The sequence below is a fragment of the Syngnathus floridae genome, chromosome 4 (genome assembly GCF_059516105.1).
Source record: "Syngnathus floridae isolate MCC-2025c chromosome 4, RoL_Sflo_1.0, whole genome shotgun sequence".
Classification (NCBI taxonomy): Eukaryota; Metazoa; Chordata; class Actinopteri; order Syngnathiformes; family Syngnathidae; genus Syngnathus; species Syngnathus floridae.
In genome coordinates, this window is record NC_142416.1 from 18,547,030 (window position 1) to 18,571,069 (window position 24,040).

General features: G+C 46.4%; 2 protein-coding genes across 7 annotated transcripts in view; one reads left to right on the plus strand and one right to left on the minus strand.

Moving 5' to 3' along the window:
* Positions 1–24,040, plus strand: part of cntln (centlein, centrosomal protein) — a 224,174-nt gene that overhangs the window by 80,412 nt on the left and 119,722 nt on the right. For all 3 annotated transcript variants that reach the window (XM_088374818.1, XM_088374817.1, XM_088374819.1), the window contains one exon: positions 22,611–22,741. The gene's annotated coding sequence lies outside the window, so the exon portion shown is untranslated. The remainder of the gene's footprint in view (positions 1–22,610; positions 22,742–24,040) is intronic.
* bnc2 (basonuclin zinc finger protein 2) overlaps positions 1–24,040 on the minus strand; it is a 105,056-nt gene that overhangs the window by 23,118 nt on the left and 57,898 nt on the right. For all 4 annotated transcript variants that reach the window (XM_088374813.1, XM_088374811.1, XM_088374812.1 and 1 more), the window contains 2 exons: positions 8,552–8,654; positions 7,207–7,442 (listed from right to left, as the gene is read on the minus strand). In XM_088374813.1, coding sequence (XP_088230939.1) covers positions 7,207–7,442; positions 8,552–8,654 — 339 coding nt within the window. The remainder of the gene's footprint in view (positions 1–7,206; positions 7,443–8,551; positions 8,655–24,040) is intronic.

The window sequence follows — 24,040 nt, forward strand, 5'->3', positions numbered from 1 at the left end:
GGTGCGTGCAGGATGTGACGAGGAGGCCGAATCGCCGGTTGGCTCCGTGCCTTAGATCCCAGAGATGTATCCACGCTTGGTCTTGAGAAGTATTCCGAGCGTCACCGAGGCCTCGCAATACCTTCAAATGCTAACACGCTTTTGAATTATTTTTTGTTAAATATTCAAAAGACAAACTAAACCACACGTTTGTATTTGCAAAAGTAGAAAAATAGGATTGGATAAACGATCAATCGTCCAAATCCTCAGAATGACAATTCCTCCGGTTTTTGTAGCGACTTAATCGACATTTTTGCCGATTTTCAACTGAATCATAATTCGCTCGTTTGTGGCTGCAAACCAGAAATTTAAAATCGATCATCTGAAACCGAATGATGTCGTCTGAAGCTTTGAATTCCGACTCATGCATCATCGGCTTTATTCAAGACTCGATGCGTTAACTCATCATGCTGGGTGACCCGCCATCACATCCTGCGTGTGTGTATGTGTGTGCGCGGCGGCGGCGGCCTGCCAGCGACAGCTCGCCTTGCCCGGTGGTCCCCGCTCCCAGCCACTTAGCCATTTAACAAGACAGTCGTTACGAGGACCGAGCCAAGAAGCGCACGCACCGAGCTGGTCGGCACATTTCCCCCCCCAGCCCCCCTCACTTTTTTTTTTTTTTTTAACGAGAGCCTCGCTGGCATGCGCTCACGCTGCGCTAGGTACGTGTGTGTACTGGGTACCCATTTATTCATTTATTACGACTATTAGCCCCCTTTTCTCCACCCCCCCTCCTCCTTCACCTCGGCAAAATCCCGCTAATAAACAATCGGGGTAGCGCCACGCTGCGATGCCCGTAATGGGCTCCTAATTAGCCACTCCAAACAGCGAGAGCGGCCGCTTCACGCCTGCTTTTCTGCACTCATCTGCACAAAGCCGGATGAATTGATTCCATTTGCACGCCACTTAATGCGCTGATTGTTTATTGGCATGGCCGAGGCTCCAAAACCAAACGGATCAAATGAAAGAAATGTCTTTAACCTTGTGAGGACTGCTGATATTAATCAACAACCAAACCCGTCTGTCGTCTAGATTATGTTGGGATTTAACGGCGAGGACCAGCAGGAGTTCCCACCGGGGTCATTTTCACCTTTTTAACCCGAGTGGCTTGCTGACCTCTTCCTCGAGAAAAAAAAAAAAAAAAGTTGAGGACGCCAAATGTGTTCCACGGCGAAATAAACGTGTGAGGTCCTTCTATGTGTGTGTCACGCTCGTCCGCCTGGCTCACTTCCTTTGCAAGCTGCCTTCCCCGCTGCCTTTTATGAGCGAGAGCTTCTCCGGCATCTCACCTCGGGACACACTCGAGCGTCTAAATGTTTCCACTTGTGACACGCATTGGCTCGCGCCGTGGGATGCCTGCCCGCCAAAACGTAACCAGCCTGTGCGAGTGTCATGAATCGGCGATTCACTTTGTGGCCGTGGGGCGGGCCGAGTCTGCAAAATGTCACGTCCATGTACTGGGGCTGTGGTTGTGACTGGCGTCACTAAACTTTAAAATAAATAAATAGAAATTGGTTAATAGATTGAATCAGTCAATGTGTGGTAGCAGGACTGACAATGCAAGATGGGTGCCCCCTAATGGTACACAAGTGATTCACAGGCCTAGTAAAATTCAGTTGTATTTAACTTCTTTACAATTTTTTTGAAAATGTTATTTCTCTACAATATTTACCTTTAAAGTGCTGTTTAGTTTCTTCCTGAAATACACGTTTTGGCTTATAAAGTTCTAACTTATTCCGGTAAAATTATTATTTTTTTATGTTTGTTCTTGTAATTTTTAGTATTTTTAGTCTCAAATATACAAAAATAATTTTTCCTTGCCCACCTGGGCATTATTCTCCAAATTTTGTGTTATCTAAGTTGCCCAAATTCTTTTGAGAACCCAAGCTAAAATGTTTTTTATTATTATTATTATTTATTTCATTTTTTTATTCATTATGAAGGTTCAGTTCTCGCACCAGACCGCTACTCCACTTCCGCGCTGTTTTATATAATTTAGTGCTAACCCAATTCCCGTGGGTCCCGAATCACGTCAGGAAAAACCACGGCGGTGATTTCTGCCACACTCCCCAACAATTCCGTGCGACAATCAATGTAGGGCCAGAACCTCTCGTGCGGATCGATACCCCGCCGTGCAGGCGGACCCGTGCCCCCGCGTGTCGTCATTAGTGTCGTTGACCTTGAAGTAAAATTCAATTTCCTCGGATCCCGGGGAGGGAAAAAAAAAAAGCCACCGCCGGATTTCAGGAGCCATTTCCAGTTTGCGGCACAGGATATTACAGCTTAAGGAATTCTCTTTGAGGCGGTAATTATATCCGAGCTTTTGTGAGGTAAATACAAGTTTCTGATAGGTGAGCGGATTTTCAATCAGGGCGTCTTTGAGAGACGGGACGGAAGGAGTCCCCGAATTTGGATACAAGTGAATTCGGTTTAAAAATCTTTAGCCTCGCCCAATAACGATAAAGCTCATAAAAATGGCGGATGATCAATTCTGGTTTCCATGACAGGTGATGTCATCAATTTTTCAAAGACTGTATGTTAAACCGATTAATTCATCCACACTTTGCGCTATACATTTAGCCATCAAATATTCACAAGCTTGAAATCCGAGCACCCGCCTCATGTCGGACACACGTGTGAAATATGCAAAAAGCGTCTAATGCGCCCGTTTAATGGATTTTTTAATTACTTAAGTGTCTCCGAGTGTCTTCCTAAGTGTCTCCGGACGCACCCAACGTAATTTGTGTCGTGAGTTGAACTCAGGGAATTTTTGGTTTTGGCTTAAAAAAATCACACGAGCCAATCAGCTTCGAGAAATGCGAGTGACGGGAAAATTGGACAAGCTGTATCCATCTTGTCCCTCAGCCAACTTTGAATCTCGCGCCTCCATTTCCTCTTCCGTTTGCCAGATGTGATGGATGGTCCCGAACTGGAAATTCGTTTGACGCTTAACGTGAACGTGAATAACATCAACGACCAATCCTTTAAGATGATAGCCGCTTTTGTATTTGCAGCCGGCGCATTCCTGCACGCTTTTTGGCTTCCGGGACCCGCAAATCTCAGGATTTCTCTGACCTGCTCCGAGACCACAAACGAATTGTCCTGTAATCTCATTTATTTGCTCGGAGAATATAGATTCACCTTCAGTTTGGTTTTGATCCAAATTAGAATTGGTTCAGGCGTTGGCAGAGGCAGCCCATTCCGCGTGTTCACCTCGCCAGGCCTCGCTGACTTTACGGTCCGATTGCCCCGAATCCAATATCAGGGGAATTATTCCGCAAATTCCTGCATACCATGTAACCTGCTCGTAACCTCCGTGCTCCAGCTTGAATTCATTTGGGGCTCAGATTTGGGATAGCGTGGCGCTGAGGATTTGGCGTGCGGCAGCTTTTTTTTTTATGTAAGGAGCTCTAGTCGCGGATTTGCGAGCTGTGAGAAAAGTGACCAGTAAGATTCCGTCCTTCTGATATTACCGTGTCGGCACACTGGCTGTTTGTTTTTTTGGTAACGACTTGCGGCTTATCTCGAATTCTTTTTTTTTTTGGTTTTGTAAATCAGCGCACTGAACACACAAAGTGTGTGTGTGTGTGTGGGAAGAATCACCTTGATGAAGTACTGGCAGGCCGTCACGTGGCTAACAAAGCGTGCAAGCCTTCCAGCAAAAACTGGAGCCTGACCTTCCCGCCCAAATCATAACCATATGAACAAAAGAGTTTCCACCTTAAGAGGACTCTCGCTCGCTCCCATCCATCTCCCGGCCGGCCGGGGTGAGGCATTAAGCAGTGATAACAAAAAACAGGTTACAAGGGGAAGGGGAGGGGCGGGGATGATGTCGTGAACACGGGGGCGACCTAAAATGGAAGTTTTAGATGAGCGGCAGCCACGTGTGATGTCACTTCCTCCTCCCAAGACGTCTCTCCAAAGATTTGATTAGCCTAATTCAGATTTCTTTCGATTTTTCGTAAAACGATTTTTCACCCTTGGCGGCAGGGCTCAGTTCCTTTTTTCTCGAAGAACAGCGTCTGGTTTTCCGTGACACCACCAATGCGTGTAATTACATCAACCGCATTCATGTTGCTAGGCATGTACAACTTTTTTTTTTAAATTGTGTAAGTTAATGGTTAGTAGACACCCTCGTGTGGAGGCATGCGGCAGTGAGTCTTGGCGGCTCAGAGTGATTCTGCGGCCGTGCGCGCCTGATAGTTAGCATTCCGCTGGGTGTGTGCGCAATTAGGGTTAGGACTGGATGTGTGCGTGTGTGTGTGTGTAGTGCTGGGAGTTGTTAGCGGTTCCATCTGGGTCTCTTGGAAGCTGTGTGGAGTCAGGAAAACCGCATCTCATAAAAAGCGGAGGCAGCCCAATGTTCTACAAGGACAGAACATTACTGGGAATGTCGCTCAGGAAAAGGCTGGGACCCGAGCCCGAGCGCCGGCTCCTCTCCTCGGATTCGCCTCCCTTCCTCCAGCGCAACTGATTTTTCATCGGGTGAGGGATTAGGAAAAGGAAGACATAATAGAGAGTGTGGGAGATGGAGTGGAGGGGGAGCGCTGATGACATTTCCATCTGTGTGCGGCCAACGGTGGAGGGAGCGGCGACAGGCTTAGCCGAATGGGGGAGGGAGGGGGCGAGGAGGAGGCGGCATGTTGGCCCGTGAAAACAAGCATGACAGTAGGATGACAAGGATGAAGGGTCGAGGGATGGAGCGTCGTGAAAGTGAAAGGCAGCCATCCCAGGTTGTCCCGGTTTGAACTGCTGGGAAGCCCTCGCTGACATATGCAAATGTAGATAAAAAAAAAAAAGCATAAACAAGACATTACACGCACCATTTTCCACTCATCACATCTGCGGGGAAAAGCTCCTAAATACATGCGGGGCCATTCCGACGAGCTCAATGAGCCAACAAGATGGATGGGTGGGTGAATGGATAGATGGAGGGATGGATGGATAGGTACTCGATCCTAGATAGTTACCCAATACTAGATAGATACTGCTGATATTAGAAGTCGATACTAAATATTCGATACTAGATTGGTACTCTATACTAGATATTAGATAGGTACTCGATACTCAATCTAGCTAGACACTCGATACTAGATAGATACTCATTACTCGATAGACATTCGATACTAGTTTCTAGATAAACACTCAATACTACATAGATACTAAGTACTAGATCGATACGAGACTCTATACTAGTACTCGATAGGGACTCGATACTCAATACTTGATACTCGATGATAGAAATGATAGATGATTGATACAGTCGATACTGAGGCTAGATGCGATAGTTAAATACTACACTAGATAATCAGATAGATCTAACAGATAAAAAGATATAATAGATACAAAGAATATAGTGCAGAATTATGATCCTGTCCTCATCCCCGACTCGTGTCCAAGCAAAGACAGTACGGACAGGAGTGAACAAAAGCAAACTAAAGGGCGAAAAAAAAAAAAGCCAATCATTTATTTTAATGGTTATTGACGCCACGTGTAATTCCTCCCCTTTTCGAATCAAACTTCCATCCAGCGGAGTCGTTAACGCTATTGATTAACTTCTGCACTATGAGCAGCCTATTACAAAGGTAAATTGGCCAGTGTACACATATTTAGTCACGCCCCCGTCCGTCCGTCCTGCCGTCTGTCTGTTTACTTTTTGTTCCGCTGCAGGCGAGGTGCACTGTGCTTAATTTCTTCACTAAATTAGCGGCTAAAAGGCCGCGGTGGCACGTGCTATTACTTAGCCGACAACAATGAGAGTTCATTCCGGCGGCGGCGCTGCTAATAATAATTATGGTTGCGTCTCAGAGTCACATCGTTGCGCAACTTCCAGCCTCGTGCGTCGTTACTTGTAGGTACTGCTGAATAATAAGGGAACCGTCGCTAGACGTTATTATATTGTTAAAAACTGGACGAGGTGGCTAGGAGCCTGATTTGCTTTTTAATTAAAAAAAAAACAATGATTGTAAACTGATCACTTTATATTAATCACTTTTCAAAGTAAGTGCAATGGCTATAACTTAAATATATATATATATTAATTTAGATATATATATATATACACACAAAATTATAATTTTTTATTATTATTTATACATACAAAGTTTTGTTTAAAAGTCAAAGTCAAAATATTAGGAACAGCCCTCGATATTATAGTTGGAAGAATAAATGTTGGATCTGCAAGTGTTTTAAGTCACAGAAGCCGTTTCCGTGCAAACACTGAGACCCCCCCCCCCACACACACACACACACACACACACACACACGCACACACCTCAAATAAGACCCCCACCCCTTCAAATTCACTCCTGCCATGCTGTTCCACTTATACTGGAATATTACACCACACTTGCATACAGATAAGCACATGTGAACACAACATACACACACGTACACACACGCACGGTAAGAAAAGCATCTGCACATGTCCGTCCGCTGGCTGCACACTAATTCATGCAGGAACACTTTGGGTTTCAGCACCAGAACCCTTTGGTGCAATTACAGAGGAAGAAGGAGGGGAGATGTAGGTTGCTGGCGTGACATTTTTCTCTTCGTATTATTATTATTATTTTTTTAAAACTGCTTCTGTCCCTCTTCTCAGTAAGGGGAACAAAATGAAAGTGTGGAAGTGGCCTATGATTGCCGCCTGAAATATAAGTGGCTCGATCCACCTTTTTGTGGCGCGATTCAAGAAAATGGTTTGAAATTGCAACCTGTAAAAACAAATATATATCTAAAATACAATGCAGCGATGCTTTAGCACTGAGGTGAGAAGAGCTTCAGCTCAAGGGGCAGGTTTTTTGTTTTGAGAGATAGATGCACCAGGTCACTCGTGGCTGAGCTTTAAAAAAAAATGGTTAATATGTAAAAAAAAAAAAAAAAAAAATTCTCATTTTTCATTGTATGTTTGATGAATTAGCATAAACTATGCAAGCATTTGATCAAATCTTGTGGCAGCTTGCTTTAATTAAACAAAAGTAACGCTTTGGCATGGTCTTGTGGCCAAGAAACAATGTTGAGGAGCTTTCCTCGGACAAAAGTAGTGCTTTGGCACCATCTTATTGCATCCTAGTGCTAAGGAACTATGCCGAGGAGCTTTAGTTTGACAAAAGTAGCGCTTTGCCCCCCCCCCCCCCCCCCCCCTGGTTTCGGTTGGCCGGGTCTGACCTGCAGTATGTAGCCACGCACGTAGTCCCTCAGGGTCCAGCCCAGTCCGTGCAGGATGTGCAGCACCTCCTCCTGCTTGAGCACGGAGAAGAGGCGGTCCAGCAGGATCTTGAGCCGCACCGGCACCGCTTGCGTGCCGTACAACATCAGGCTGCTGATGTCGAACACCACGTTGGACTGCACAATCTCCACCTGCGTCGGGTGGTACAGGTGCTGCGTGCTCAGCTTGTCCAGGGCTGAAAAAAATATATATAAATAATTGACTTCGGCATCAGGAGTTATCTTCTCCACTTGCCAGGCGAGTCTTATTTAGTGTACCGCAAATGGGGCGAGAATTGTGTTTATACATTTGTGGAATCTTTTTGAACAATATTAGCAGTGTCAAGCAAAACGTTGGGGCCAAAGGAAAAGAACTTGGCAGAAGCGAAAAATGTCATTCGAGCTGCATTATGTTGCTCTTGCCTTAGGGAAGCAGGGCAAGCAAATTGCTACAAGGTAGCCTGACAGGCGTAAATCGGGGAAAACATAATCCACGCAATACTGCGACCTCACTCAACTTTTCTTCTGTCTTGTCCGTCTTACTTTCCTCTCCTTGTTTCTTCCTCAACCTCCCCCCACACCCTTTCTCCCCCCCTCCTCGCCAGTCTGGGTGACACCTGGCCCGGTCTCGCTTTCTCTGATCCCGGGACTTGGGCCTCGCCTGACAACGCCTCGCCGCCAGACACGAACGTAATAAAAAATGAAGAAGTGCTTGTCAGAGTGGCTGCCAATGCTGACATGAAATGAAAAGTTGAGGGAGGGCGATGGGGGAGACGGATCGGGGTGGGGAGGGGGGGACGCCTGACACTTCACGGGGAGAGTCTGGGAAATATTCGCCCAGGTCCTTGTGTTGATTCACCCAGAGAGCCCCTCGGCCCGCTATGGAGAGCCAAACAGGTGTTTTCTTTTATCCGGCTTTCTTCCACGCCTTTTTCTCTTTGTACTTTTTGGGCTCTTTGTTTTTGTTTTATTACACCTGTGTGGAAGAAGTGCTAAGGTGCGGCTTTTGGGCCATCCAAAATGCACAAGCAAAGCTTACGAGAAGAAAGAGGAAAGTTGCGTTTTATAGCAATTTTACATTTGACTTGAACACTTCTTATCACAAATAAGAATGTTAAAACTCAAAACATATTTTTCGGGTAAAATTGCCTTTTACGCAGTGGCGGTGTTAAGATGTTTTTCCTCGGGGGGGCCACGGGGTTACCTTGGATATTTCCGGGTAAAAAATATGATAGGATCAAAGTATATTTTGACTTTTTAAAGTTTAATATTAAATTTCAAATAATAATAAAAAAAGGTTTCTTACCGTGAGCCACCCAGCCATGTTTGCAGTGGTCACATGTGCGCAGGTGAATCTTGCCCGGCTGGAAGCACTCGCACGTGCAGTTGACCAGCGTGCAGCGAATGGCCTGCAGGGGGCAGAAGGAAATCCACATTATTATGAGAAATTGTTCGGATGGAGGCTCAATTACCCCGCGAGAGGTGCACTTGCGTTGAAAGCTCTCAGCGGCGAGGGGTTAAGTGCGAGCGCACTCGCCGCGTTTGCTCTCTAACGACTCGCCGGAAAACATCTGCTGCAGCACGGCCCGACGCGACAAACATTGCGACGTCAACGATGACGGTGCAGCTGCTATGTTTTCTTTGAGTCAGCAGAATCTGGCCGCTCTGCGAAATGACTCCGGCTTATCAGAATCTTTATGAATTTACAGTCCGCCGCCGTCTGACTCATGCGAGTCGCATGTCAACGGTGGCGGGTCATAGTCCGGCGTCTGCACGATCTGATAATCGGCATTTCACAATGTCCCGAAATGGAACGGTCGATGAGAGCGAAGGAGGAGGATCGACCTCAATGTTGAACATCCGTCATAGTTCAGCACTTTTATGGACTTTTGCGTTCTGCTTAAATAACATCAACTCCCTTTTAGGATTTGACTGACATTGTGCAATTATGGATGGATGGATGATAAATTGTGAAATTTTGAGTTTACATCCGCCGTGAGAAGATTGATGCCCTTTGCAAATTAGCTTCACATGCGGCGGGGCCTAACAGTAGCAGCAGCGGATGCAAACAAACAAATGGAAATATCAAACGCACCTCGGCTGTTTACGAGCCCAGCTAGCGTCTGACAGCTGACAAGATAGTTAAGGGGCGTCTAATACGGCAATTAGAGCGTGGCACTATCTTGCGGGGCTGCCGCTGTGACAAGGCAAGGCAAGGCAAGGCGCCCCTCTAATTATTACCCCGGCTAGCAGTAAGCGCTCATATCTGGGCCATTAAGCAGACCGTGGTGTAAAGACACATTAAAGTAGCAAGAGGAACTAAGGGAAGAATCAAGGGTTGGGGGGTTGGAGGAGTTCTTGTTTTTTAGATTGACTTCGGCTTGGAGCCAGAAAGAGATGTTAAAGGCTTCACGAGTAAAGGATGACAGAGGAAGAAGTTGAAAGAATACAAATTGATTACAAGGCTCTTAATAAGGAAGCGAGCGTGTAGATGCGTCCAACGCGGCCATCGGAAACATCTGTGTTTGCTTTAACGGACGAAACAAGAGAGACAAAAGAGTAAACACGGCCTCCCCCCCTTACCCCCACCCCCCCTGCACACACCCGTCGTACGAGTCTCCTTGCGACCGACCGCCTGGGTCTGCTTTGCGCTTGGCCCGAGTTCTAACCTGGCCCGCCTTTGGTCAGGGACGAGCACCGGGCCCGGATCCCACCACTCCCCTCGCACATATTTGTCACAGAAGGTTGTGTTATCTGAGGCCAGAGTAGAAACGCAGCATTAGTCACCGTGTTAGCGTCTCGCCAGGGTTTCCTCTTTGGCTCGCAACGAGCGGACAAACGTGGGATAAAGGACAGGACAGGAGATGAGGGGGTCTGTGTGTGAGGCTTTACGGAACTTTCTGCCAAATCTGTGTTTTTCACTTTCTTTTGCATAGGATGCCAAAGTCACGATAGTACTGGTTGGCTCGGGTGGCTTCTGTGGCTTTACCACTTTGTCGTGGTACCCGTCACAATTTAATTTAGTATCTTTAACTGTCCCGTTTTTTTGGCCACTTCCATTGTAAACGGACAGTTAGCATTAGCAGTTACTAGCTAGTATTCAAATCATGACATAGCGAACCAAAGCAACGTGTGAGGGGTCTCGCAGCTGCAGATTACTTGTCGCAGTCAACAACTTGACTCACTCGGCGTCATTCTCAGACCTTATCTGACTCAAGTGTGTGTCTCATTTCGGGATAATGTTTAGCTGCAGGCTTGATGTTTCATGGCTGTTTTGCTCGGCCAGCAGCTCCTACCCCGGCCAACTTGTAAACACTCACGACCGGCGACGGGCTGGCCTCACCGTGACCAACGTTAGCACGACAGATGGGTGGAAGTATTGTAGCGTTCCGACAAGATGGTTCCAGGCTGGATTCTTGGCTCGGATACGCTTTGTAAACAGAGCCCGTGGCCCGGGACCAACGGCGACACATGCGAGCGAGCCGGAGCAGGAATCAGACGTCAACCGAGACACAATGAGACCACAGAAGCAATGCTGATCTTTGACTAATAGCAGCATCCTGTTCAGCTGCACTACCGCGCTGTCGCTTTTAATGTCTGAAACGCTCGCCAGTCGGCTTCTTTTTTTTTTTTGTTTTCTCTCTACCGCCATCTCGGCAAATCCGCACAGATGGCCCAGTACTGTTCCTTCCCGCTTTAATGGAATCCCTTTACCCGTGTTCAACACGTCGCCACAGACCGCATTTCTTGTCGGGCGTGTTAAGCAAAGCCGGGCTCGTAAATGAAAACCCCGTGTGCGTGCCATGTGCGCTCCTCGTGTTTGCCCGTCCTTCGTACAACACCGGGAGCGTCCGCTCGTCTCGGTGTTATCTCATCCGTGAGCTTTAGCTGCTGAAAACCTAGCCAATTTCCTGACAGTAATGTGCAGCCAATGTGGCGGCGGCGGCGTTGCATGTCATAAAGACGGGCCCTGGCCTCGGATTGAGACGTCAGGACCGCACAGTGTCCATATTGGAACCAGGTGACAAATAACACAAAAGCTTTGTAGATCGGAGTGCAGTCATAACATTCGAGGAAGCACAGAAGGAATGCTAAAGCTAATTGCTGCTTGTTTTTTTTTTTATTTCCGCTCGACTTATGGTGATGGCACCGAGATGAGGATCGCATTTCGTATTTATTATTTATATTTTTTGACAGATCCAAATTAGGATTGTTTGGCCTTGGAGTTCCGCGCTTTGATTAGAATCTGACTGTAAATAGCAATGCGGTGCGAACTAAACAAATACAGATGAAATTCTGTGACGGAGGAAAATGATAGCAGTGTACGGGGGGGGGGTTTAGCTTGTCCATTCAATCCCCAGCGTGCAAAAAGGCCTGTCGCCCCTGTCAGTTCTGCTTTGGAGCCCAAAGCGGCTGCCAGTCGTTGAGGCGGAGGTCCCCTGTCCTGTGTGCAGCTGCGCATCTGGGCTCTGACACGGGCCACGACGGGCCAGAGCTATGCTAATGGCAACCAAATGGGCCGTGAGTCCCCGGTGGATTGGCAAGGGAGATGGATGCATGTGTTTTTGTGTATTCATGTGCACTCCTTCCTTCCTTCCTTCCCTCACTTGGAGGCCCATACATGGAAGCAACCAGTTTGCTCGGCACACTTTTCACTAATGAGCTCTGACAAACTATGAGTCATGTGTCACTACGTATCATCGGAATATTTAGCTGTATTACAATAATTGTTACTAAAGCGGGTACACGCATCGCAATGATCGGCCCGAATTTGAGCGATTCTGCTCTCGTCTGATCCAAGTCGGTGATAATCTCTGAAAGATCATCCAAAACGATTATCCTGTGATCCCAATCAGCTCAGAAAATGATTCCAATTGAAAATGTGTGGTCAGTGTTTCATGGAACATGAAAAGTTGACATAAAGCCAGAGAAAAAAAATATTTTTTTAATAATTTTTTTAAAATAATCAAAAATATATTTTATTATTTCTTAAAATAATTGAATGCCTATATTTTTCTTATTTTATTAAAATAAGAAAAATATAGACATTTATTTTCTTAAAATAGGACCTTGAAAAAAAAATCAATATTAAATCGCAATATAGACAGAAGGATGCAATTAGATTATTTTTCAAAATATTTCAGCCTTAATATAAAAACAGCCGCCTCTGTCGATTGATTTATATTCGTATTGCCATTGACCCTGACTGCTGTCAATCAAAGTATCTCTTCCCAAACAAAGGCAGATAATCACACATCAGCCATATCGGTTGTTTACATTTTACCCAGAAGACAAACTCTAGCTTGGATGTTTTCCAATTTCGCAACATACTTAAATGCAATAAGACCACAATATGAGTCAAAGGATTATTCGTGACCAACACACACACACACACACACACACACATAGTTCCAGTGTGACGGCGACAGGAGGTCACCATCGCTAAGACTCGTCACAGTCGCCTGCAGGGTGCGATTACAAACTCGCACACTCCCACATTCCTGCTAGTGCAAACACGCACACACACACATAAACACAACACACACAAGAATTCCTCCCCGAGTCAGCATGCAGCATCTTGAAGCAGCAGATTTGCTTTCACAGTATTCACGTACCAAAAAAAAAAAGTCTTCCATGGCAAAAAACCAACAACACAAAAACAACGCAAACATCTTTAAGCTCCTTTACCTCCGCCAGCATCGCGAGCCTTCAGGTGTGCAGCGAGCGTCGACTTTCCATGTTTACAACAATCCCAAAGAAAGTGATGAAGGGAAGATAGGAGGGGGAAGGTGAGGCCCAACCAGTGGCTACATGGCGCCTGGCTCCGCGACAAAAAACACTTTGTCACTCCCAAAAGCAAGTGTGTGCGTGTCTGCTCAGTGTGTGTAAGGGAGACGGCGTGCAAAAAGGAAAAGTCCATCTGGGTCTTTTTTTTTTTTTTTTCCTTTTTTATCAGCCTTACAAAGTTCACAAGATAGAGGGGGCAAAGTGGCGGCTAGACGCTGTTCCCGAGTCATTGTGCTAACTTAGCATACGAGCTAACATGCCGACAAACGAATCATTCGAAAGGTTAGCAATTATTGGCGATGAAAATTTGTGCCGAAGGCCAGATCGTGAGAATCATCATCCTCCGCTTCCGCTTACTTTCCCCACTCTGGTCAATTGCGTGTTAACGTTTCACCGCATCCTAAAGCCGTCTCGCTAATGAATGTCGTGCCTTTTTGCGCCGGCCGGCCGGCGTTAAATCGCCTTGTAAAGTGTTCGCAGCTGTGACGCTTTGCCTCGCCTTGGCAATGGCATTGACTTGGGGTGGGAGGAACGGTGGTCGGCGAGTGGAAGGGGGGGGGTACATATGTGAGTGCAGCTGGGCCAGGGGAGGATGGGAGGAAGAGGACGAGCGAGGTGATGGTATGAAGGGATGAAGAGGAGTTGGCAAGAAAAAAAAAAAGACCACAAGTCTCCGTGTTTCCAGCTGCTTTTCTCAGGGGCTCGGTTTCCTACCCCCCTCCTCTTCCTCGCTTGTTTTTTTTTTTTTTTTCTTCACAAGGCCCTTCAGGTCCCAGGTTGCTTGAAGAATCACAAACACACACACACACAGTCGCACTTGCAGCCTACCCCTTGCACGCCTCACTTTGGGCCATCTTTGTTTAGACAGGGCTCAGGAGTTCCAGAAAAGCTCTCTCAGATGTGCTGAAGTAAGGGGAAAAACAAAACAAACTGACCCTCACACACACACACACACACTCACACACTCCAAATGTACCAACAAGTACTTTGCACTCGCACATGTGACACACACATGCTAACACACGTAAGAGCCAAAATAACATTTTTAACCGCAAAAATCACCCAACAAGGGGCACGGAGGTAGGCTTTTTTTTTTTCTTCAGCGTGTTGCTTAGTCGCTGTGTGTGTGTGTGTATAAGTGTGTGTGTGTCCCGATGGCTGGATCACAGCGGCGCGGCGGGCCCGGAGCATACCTCGACATGTGTTACCTCTTTGTAATATTGACTTTGTTATAGCTAGACGAGTGGGAGAGTCGGGCCAGAGAGCGGGGGCCTTGCAGTAGTGGGGCCCCCCGAGTTGGTTCGCCTGAAAACAAATACCTGAACGAACTGTGAAAATAGAAAACACAGAACCACAATGGCTTGCCATAAAGAAAAAAAAGAGAGAGAAAGGGACGGAATCAAATAAAGTATAAAATTCTCACTCCCCCGACGTGACCTTTTTATTGTCGCTTGGATTGGGTCAATGTTTACGCATTGTTCTAAACAAAATTTATTTTTTGGATGAATCGTTTATACAACAACCACGTTCTTGAAACTTTATCAACTAAATCTTTTTTTAAGAATATTTTGGGTTTGTGGATTTTGTGAATCTTAATCAGCATTTTTTTAAAGAATATTTTGGGATTTTTTTGTTTTGAAGATAAATAAATGACTGATTGGATGTTTATAAACCAATTGACTAAGTTTGCTGCCTTAAGCACAAGTCGACATCAGCTAGTCCGTTAAATATGACAATTAGCAGGTTCATTGACTGCCAATCCACATATTTTGTCACTAAATCAATAAAGAGCGGTTGAAAATGAGGAAAAGGACCCGAACGAATCCGGACATGAAGCGGGAGCAGGCACGTTGTGTTTATTTGCAGAAATAAAAGATTGATTATCATCTTCTTGGCGGTCCCGCGAGTGCAACTCCCATCTCGTCTCCCTGCCCGTGACTTTTGCTTACGCCTTTGAATAATAAAGGCGAGCCATTTGAATATTCCCTCTGTATTTAAAAAGGGGGGGAAGAAAAATATGTGTTTTTCTTTTTTATAACACGATGCGGCGATATTAGGCTTGCTAATTGGGCTCTTTGGACCTTCCCAATAGAAAGGCGAAATTAATTACTTATGTCGACAAAATGTCAGACACGTCGATCTAATAAGTACATCTGTTTGCAAGCCGCCTTGTGGCTTTACTCCCTTTCGTGTGTGTGTGTGTGTTTTTGTGTGTGTTTGTGTGTGTCCACTGGAGTTGTGTCTAATGAAAGAGACACTCGCACAAAGCTTTGACGTCCTCCTTGTGCTCTTCTAATATTCAAGCCGGCTTCTCGCGCTAATCAGCCACTACGGCATCGAAAGCGACTCGAGTGTGTGTGTGTGTGTGCTCATTTTTTATGCTCAAACATGCCACTTTGTAATTATTTGCATGCCAGCTCGTGTTTGCGTGTCTGTCACGTGTTTTGGGGGCAGCCTTTTCCCTCGCTTTTGGCGCTTTCTCAATAAAAAGCCGTCTCAGCCCTTTTTTTTATTTTATCAAGTGCGACGAAAACGTCGACTTGCACAAGATGATGACGAGCCCTTGAAGTGGAAATTAGACTTCGCTAACTGTAAGTCAGCAAAGTCTGAAGACCACCAGACTTATGGTCACACATCAGACCTCACCAAAATTTGCACAGCATGGTTAAAGTGGCTAAATAGTTTTTTTTTTCCTCCCTCCCCGCCTCAAAAATATTCTGTACAATCCAACCGGACACGATATTAGGTCGACGTACCGAATGTCGAAATCTGTTTTAATGTTCAGTCTTGATTGACACTCTCAGAGGCATTCATTTAACGATATGTTTTCGTATTGCGGTAGCAGTTTGCAGTCAGGCTGCACAGTGACCTCGTGCTTAGCGTGTTTTCCTGCAATTCATGAAAAGGTTCATGATTTGAATTTCAGCTGCGGCCTTCCTGCGTAGACGTTGCACTTCAGGCTGGTTCATTGAAGAGTGTAAACTCTCCATAGGTGTGAATGGGAGTATCAAGGCTATTATTGTTATTCAAAAAAATATATTTATATTAAACTACCAAAAAAAAAACCAGAATATGTGATTCAAGAGATGGATGAATGGATTTTTAATAATGGAATAAGAAAAATGTTTTAAAAAAATAAATAACTCCATCATACAATTATAATAATAAACTAATATAATTTCTTAACATTATTTTTTGAATACTGTATATTTAAAAAACTAAAACAAAAAAAAGAAATATTTTTGAAAATAAATTACTGCTATCTCAGTGGGTCAAAAAATTAAAACTCCAAGCAGAGTAATCAACTCTCTAACGCTGTCAATGAAAACACGCAGGCATGATTTACCTTCCTGCATGTAGCGTGCACGCTGCTGGGGCGCCGCCCCCGAGGGTCCCGGCCCCGCCGCAGGGCGGCGAGCGACAGCTTGCGCAGTGATGCTCCAGCGATAGGCATCATCGGCCTCACTGCAGACTAATTGGTCCGCCGCTCCTCTGAGTGGCCTCGCTAATTAATTAGAAAGGCAGCCGAGCTGAAATTTTTAATCAGGACATCGCCAGCAAAAGCGAGGTGCGGGGGAGGAGAGATTTGGGGGGTGGGGTGTTTGAGGGGGGGTTCTGCGACACGCATCACCTCATCATCCTGTGTAATCCACCTGACACTGATCCCCCACGTCGTTCTGCGAAGTGTCGTGTGTTTAGATACTCGCATGATCTGGCGGCGTGATAAGAGAGACGATTACGTTTTAATTATGAAGACGCGGAAATGGCCCAATCGTCAAAGTACAGCATGATCAACCAACAAAATGAATGGTAGTATTTATAACATTACGTCAAATACTGTTGCTGACACATCAGTTATTTTATGACAGGATTTGGTGTAGCAAGGCTAATTATAAACAGTCACACAATCTTACTGTAAGAATTATACGCTTCTTAGAAAAACAGTCGCTCGGTTTCAAGTTGTTTGAGTGACAGGAGGTCGGGGGAAAAAATACTTTCGGGACAAAGTCTGTTAGCGGAATTATGGCTAGCATGCTAAAAAACTTGGAATGGAATGTCCATGTAAAATGAAGAAAACATGTCCAAATGACATGTAGCCTTAGCAAGCTAACGTCACGCTAACAGGTTTCTTTTTGTCAACGAAAACCAATTCACATGTAAGTTATCGATCCCAAAGTATATCACATGGTGTAATAGTTGACAAAAACGTGGTAGAGGATTCATAAACTGTTCTAACAAGCAACACCTCTCCATTGTTCCGCTCCAATCAACCCGCCCGTCTTATCGTCCAAAACAAACACACGCCGCCATTTTTTATGGCTTTGTTTCACAGGTCGTTAGGCGAAAGGAGGAAGATTAGTTTTCCAGACGGCCGCATTATTATTGTAACGTTATGACGATCATCTTCATTAGGGCTGCGGTCGCTGGTGTGGGGAAACTCGGCGACGTATTCATGTAACGTATGTTTTAGAAGCCATTTCCGACTTTGAAGGTCTACTCCAAAGAATCACTGGGGTTGCTTCTCCGGCTCCACTTATTTGATGGGCATGAAAGAAAAGCTAATGAAGCAGCGGCGCCGCTCCCGGGCCGGGTCCTCGCAAGACAGCTTTGCTGTGCAGCTGCACATATGCTCCCGAGGCAGGAAGATACGCGCCCTGTCGCCGGGCTAATTAGCATGTGTTAGCTGGTGAGAGAGCGCCAGAGAGCGAGAGGGGCGGCCTTGTGTGATGTGTACTGAAGTGGAGTAAAACACTGGGGCAAGGACTGCACTAATGGCCCATTTCCTCCCAGCGGGGGCCCCTCCCTGACGCCTGCGCACGCGCTGGCATCGGGGCAGCCACGGGGCGCCCGCCGGGCTGCCAAGGCGCCAGCGGGGGCAAAGGTACGCCGGCGACCGGCTCGGTCGTCGTCGTTCTAACACACTGCGCTGAGCTTTGTCACGTAACGGCGGGTGACAGCGACACGCTAATGCATGCTAATGCATTCGCCCGCCTGTTAAAAGCAAGGCAAAAGTGGGCCAGCTTTTATAACACAGTACATTAAATTGAAAATTGTCAATAATTAAAGTCACAAATACTGAAATGGAAGCTAAAATTCCAGTGAAAATTTCCAGATATTTACTCCGGGAAATTTCCGGCCCTTTGGTGAACCGACTTGCGCGAGTGGATTATTTACAGGAGTACCGGCAGCTTGCTTGGCACTCAGTTAGCAAGTGGCGAGTGTATCTCTGTCAGCGCGAGTAAACAAACAGTGGCGACATGCTTTTGACAGAGCAAATGGCGCCGCCACGCACACACAAACACACGTAGACGCATGCACAGGGGACAGTGGGTGGAAAAAAGAAGACGAGACATTGGGGGGGGCATCCATATTTATGGGGCCTTTCTAGCGTTTGTCCCCAGGCCAAATTGTGTGACTACACTCAGCTAATGTCAGAGCAGCACTTAAAGCAGCATGTCAGGGCCAGCGGGGAATACACGGGATGGAACACACTTTTTTTTTTTTACACAAATAAAAAGACGCTCTTGTGTTGTTTGCTTGGACAATCCTTCGGTGACGCCAACAGACACATTGTAACTGAGATTTTTTTTTTGCCTTCTAGATGTCGTCAGTGTGACGTTCAGGCTGTGAGGCAATGAATGAGAAAAAATACAGTAATTTATTGTTAGTAAAAATCCTGGATTCTATTTTGCTGTTTATTTTAGGAGGGGTGGTGTGGCGCCAATTTTCTGTGTGATTTTAGAAGATGTTGACCCATGTTGGTGTGACACGAGGGGCGACATTGGCATGGAGGTGTTCATCTATACTGGTTTGGAATGGCCTAATTAACTTTGGTCACCTGTTGTTGTGTCGATCAAGTGTCGCTTTGGCCGGCGCAATTACGTGTCCACGGAGACTATGGAGGCTTAGTTTCCCACCGAGGGCCTTTGATTTGGCGACGCGGGTTCCACCTTCCATATATGAGCAGTTAGGGAAGAAGCCACTTTGCAATCGAGGCGAGACCACCACCTTCGCTCTCACATGATTAGGCGTGACCGTATTTGGGCGCAAAATATCTGTGTGGTGTAAAATTAGAACCCCCCCCCCCCCCCAAAAAAAAAATCCACTGTACTTAAGTCCCTCCCCCTTTCCTTTCTTCCAGTGCCAGATGCTAATAATGCGGCTAATTCTATTAGGACTTTTTCCAAATCTAAAAAAAAGAGAGTGAATGGAGAAGGGGATAAAAAAAAAAAATCTCCTGGAAGGGGCTTACAAAAGAGCTGAGATGTTAGCAAAAGACTCTGATCCGAGGCTGGCGACTACATCGAGGTCTCTGAAGTGTCTGTCACCCTGATCCAACCAGGCGAGAGCGCTTTGTAGCTTCTGCTCCGTCGGCCGGCTTCGCCGAGGAGGAAGAGCGGTCTCGCCGCGCCTGTAGCTGCAGGTGACAGCCATTTTCTTTTTAGTTGTCAAACCCTGATCCAGCCTCGACATGAAAAAGCTCCCCTTCCACGACCTTCCTTCCTTCCTCTCCGTCGGCCTCAAAGGCTTAGATAGCGAGCAAACGAGGCGCTGGCTTTCACTCGCCCGCCGCCACCTGCTGCCTCCCGACTCTGGTTTATAGATCTGAGTATGCTCTCAGGAGGAAAATACAAGTCAAGCCATTGTCATTTCAAACGGCTCCGATAAGCAGACACCGAGCTGCCCACTGACAACTCTGGGGAACCGGCCTTGGCTTTGACTGTTAGCTCCTCTCTCGCTCACTTCCTCAGTCTTTCTTCCTCTCAAACGTATCCCCGTTGGAGACCCGGTTGTTTGTCTCCACACTTCTGGAACTGCCGGGGAGGGGGGGCAAAGAGGAAGAGGAGCCAAGGTCGGCTTTCTCCGCATGACAGTTCCCTGCCTCCTGACAAGAAGGGAAATCAATACTTTTGTGGCGCTGGGCTCTGTGGAACGGCAACACTGTCCAGACGCATCCTTGAACGACAATCGTGTTCTGAGAGAGCCACAAAAAGATCTTCAACATAAGTCAGGTGATCCATTTCATGATCCGCCACGATAAGTGAATTTCTGTCAAAGTTGAGGTTCCGACAATTTTGCCCTGAATGTCAGAAGAAAAATAGCCCAGGCTCTTTGAGACTCTTACGTGAATTATCTTGATACCGAATCAGCTGGAATAACCAAATGAGAACAAGCGCAATTGAAAACAAATGAATGTAAATTTGGCTAAAAGGATTTTGCAAATGTGGGCGATGCTAATTGCCTGCGAGTAGAAGCCACTCTTTGGCACCGAGCTGAGCCGGGGGGGGCGCTTGTTTTCAAGACGGCGCTAAAGCTTAATATGCCTCTGTATGCTTTTTTTTTTTCGCCGGGCAGATGGACGCCGCGAGAAGGAAAAGCGCGTGCGGTCGTTCGTCCCATACCGATTGTTAAGCCGGCGTGCACGAGGGCCAATTACCACTGCCGTCCTTCAGCAGTCAAAGCGACTAAAACTGCTTCCGCCCCTACGGAGGGGGTTGGGGCGGGGGGCACAATCGACCGACGTCCCCTCGTCCCTCTGCGGGACGCGCTGAGCGTGTGCAGGCGGATCTCCATCGACATTATCTCCCTCGCTTGCCTCGCTTCAGCCGGCGTCAGGAAAAGGCATCAAATGAAACAGCCACTTTAATGAATTAGATATTGAGCTGTTCATTAAAAAAAATCAAAGTCAGCAGGCCAGACACGATGTGGAGTGTAACCCGGGGATGAACGGTTCTTGTTTAGCGGGCTCATAAAGCCCCTTACGATCTGATGACTTTACCGAATGTTGGCCAGAAATGTTTCATGTTCACGAATTAGGTGACTCGGCTGTATTTTTCCTGGCCGGTTGCACTTTAGCGGGGCGACTTCTTGACGTTACACGGAGAGTGGAAGAGTAACGTGATACGTGCGCGCAGGAAGATATCTGTTTTGCTTGGACGGACTTGCGGGTCGGGCCTAAAATCCCGCAAGCCGCTCCCACGACTTTGGCCTTAGGAAGCCTTCTGACAGACGAGAATGATTCGAATCAAATCAAATGGACGGCAATCAGACGGTGGAAGGCAAACAAAGCGGGATGAAACTATTTGTGGTTTATGGTTTATCGATTAGGAATGGAATTTGGTTGCCAAGTCTTGAGGTGTCTTGGCAGCACTGGCGGAGCTAGAGGATGGGCTTGCAGGGGCACTGCCTCCCCAGGTCAGCTCGTTGACATTTGGGTATTTTTCGGGTTTGTTTTCCATCAAGAACATATGATGAATGTTTATCAGCATTTTCTGAAGATTTCTTTGGTTATAAATAAAATAAATAGCTTTGGCTCTCCATGCCCCCGAGGATAAGAATCTAATTCCAACTGGGCGTTTACATGAGCTCAAATCTGCTCGCCTGCTTATTTTGCTTTGTTTAAACATTTTAGGTCATATTTCTGTTCCTCAACCAAAGGAATGTGTTCAAATGCCCACTCCACTATTGACAAGACTGAGACAAAATTCCACAAGCCCAACATCCTCCCTGCCATCACTCAGATTACTTTTGCCAAAAAAAAAAAAAAGTAGCCAAAAAGAGGGGACCACATGAGCATTGCACATCTGTACACATCTGTACAGTGTCAGCGGCCTGCCTGGCTTGCCAGTGATCAAATAACGAAAAACCAGCACAGCGGAAATAAGTCGTCTGGAGCCCGGGATGGAAAAAGCCCACTTGTCGTCTCCCGAGGAAGAACGAGGAAATCTCAAACAAGAACCGCTCTTGAGCGTCGTTTGTTATAAAGTGCTGAGCTTCGTCGCGAAAAGGTGGCCATTTTTTTTTTTTTTTTTTTTTAGCTCGGACACGCAGGGTGACCCTTTGCGGATTTTCACCCCAGCCGCCTCCCACCATGTAGCTCTGCTCGCATCCCAGAAGCCTCCGGGGTGGAATGGCGGCGTGCCAGTAGCTGTTGCTGTTGTTGGCAGCCGCTATCCTCCGTGGCCTCACTACTTACTTGTGTTGGGGCATAACATGATACACGCAAAAGGCCGAGCGGAGTGCAGCACATACACAAATGGCGTGCCGTGCGTGCGTGAGCCTCAACACACGTAATTATGCACAAAATCACTCGGCTCGCCACTCATCCAGAGACGAGCCGCGGCCTCAAAGGAAACAAGGCGGGTTAAAAAAGCCCCGGCGTATCCTTGACGGCTTCATCTGGTTCCAGTTTGGTGCAGATGCTCGGCTTTTTATTGCAGCGCTTCTTGTGTTTCATGGCAGATTTAGTCGGCGGTTTCGGCGTTGCTTGCTCCAATGGTGGCACGGCTCCTTGTAAACTGCGGCCTGACCAATAAGGCACTTTGTTAGCCTGACCCGTTGAAACGCATAAACACCCGCATTGTCTACGCGTGAGTGTGTGTGTGTGTTTGTGTGTGTGTGTGTGTGGAGTGACCCAGCGTTAATGCCTTGACCAGGTAATTGTCCTGTTGGACGTTGATGTAAAGACAACTCAAAGCCATTATTGTGTTTGACGCAAATTTGAAAAAACAGTTCCCTGTATTCGACTTGAGTGTTTGAAAAGCTACACAAACTAATCACTTGAATTTTTTTCACAGGTGCCCCTCCCCTCCCCTAAACTCACAGAGGACTAAGGACTTCTCAGCCGCAAGTGGAAACCAGGTCGGAATGACGTAAACACTAACTAAGAATGAAGAATGCTGATTTCAACGCGACAAAAAATGAGGAGGTATAATGTGTGCATTAATATCAGGAAATTTGCTACTGACAAGCTTTCTTGACGTTAAATGAAGCATTAGTGATTGCACGTTGCCGAAAGGTAAAGATACAAATTTAAGAGGCGGCTTTAAACCTTAATCCAAATACTCCACACACACATTTCACCACTGTGTGTGTGATTTCGTAGCGGGGCGCTGAGTGCCGCTTAACTGGCTCGTTGATGGCTTAAATGATTTCATCACTATCAACGACGGCGACCTCCCTCCCGCGTCGCTCTGCCAGATGCTCGGGGACTCGCTCGAAACTCAATCCGACTGAATCGTTGTACGGCTGAGATCTGTCGCGACCTTTTTTTTCCTCATCCTTCCGCAAGGCTTCACTTGACATTAGCGTTCGAATGTTAGCGTAGCTTTTATCGAGTGCCGTTACAAATAGGATTCCCACCTTAATGACATCATAGTCACAAACTTGCCCCCCTCCCTCGCCATTTATTGCAGCCCAATCACAGGCGGATGTTTCCACTGTGTGACCTGGCGCTTATTTACAGCCCGATGACTAATCAACATGTGTTTTCACTGCGCAGGTACTCCGGTGTCAGCCGTTTGGACTTAATACAATAACTGATTGCCTTTAATCACAGCCAAATGTGACTTTATTTTTTAGTTTTTTGCTCATAAGTAACGCTGAATCACTTCCACATAGCTGAAAGTCAAAGAATATTGATTTTACTAGGCTCATTAAGGAAGTCACTTTGAGAGTGAACTTGAGCGTAGACACTATGCGTGTGTGTTTTTGGATGTTTGCATGCACGGTTATAATTTTCCCAGAGCCTCATTGATTCCGATGCTCCCGAGAAACAAGAGGGAGGATTATGCGCTCGCAGATATTAGGCCATTCATTTCGCAAGCTTACATGTGAAAATATTGACGCTTCCCAGACGCGCCCGACGAGATCCTCACCGTTCCGGTCGTCGGCCTTGGAGAAATAAATTTACGCCGCATTGATATGCTATCGATTTGATAGTTGTGAGGAGGGATTTTGCAAGTAAACTAATGTATTGGATTTTGATTTAATTATTTAAGTCCCCAATTGATAGGAGTATTCTAGTATTGTGATAAAAGTCTATTTTGGAATCCATTTTGCCCAGCTAAGCTACTGTAGAATCCCCTGTTTTACTCTTAGCTTAGCCTGTTAGCATCTAGCTAACAGTTAAGCAGCTCCACGCAACTCCGAGAGATACTTTTTCTGACAATGATAAAACAAGACGGACTAGCAGGAGTGTGATTTATAGATTTAACCCCCAGGTGAT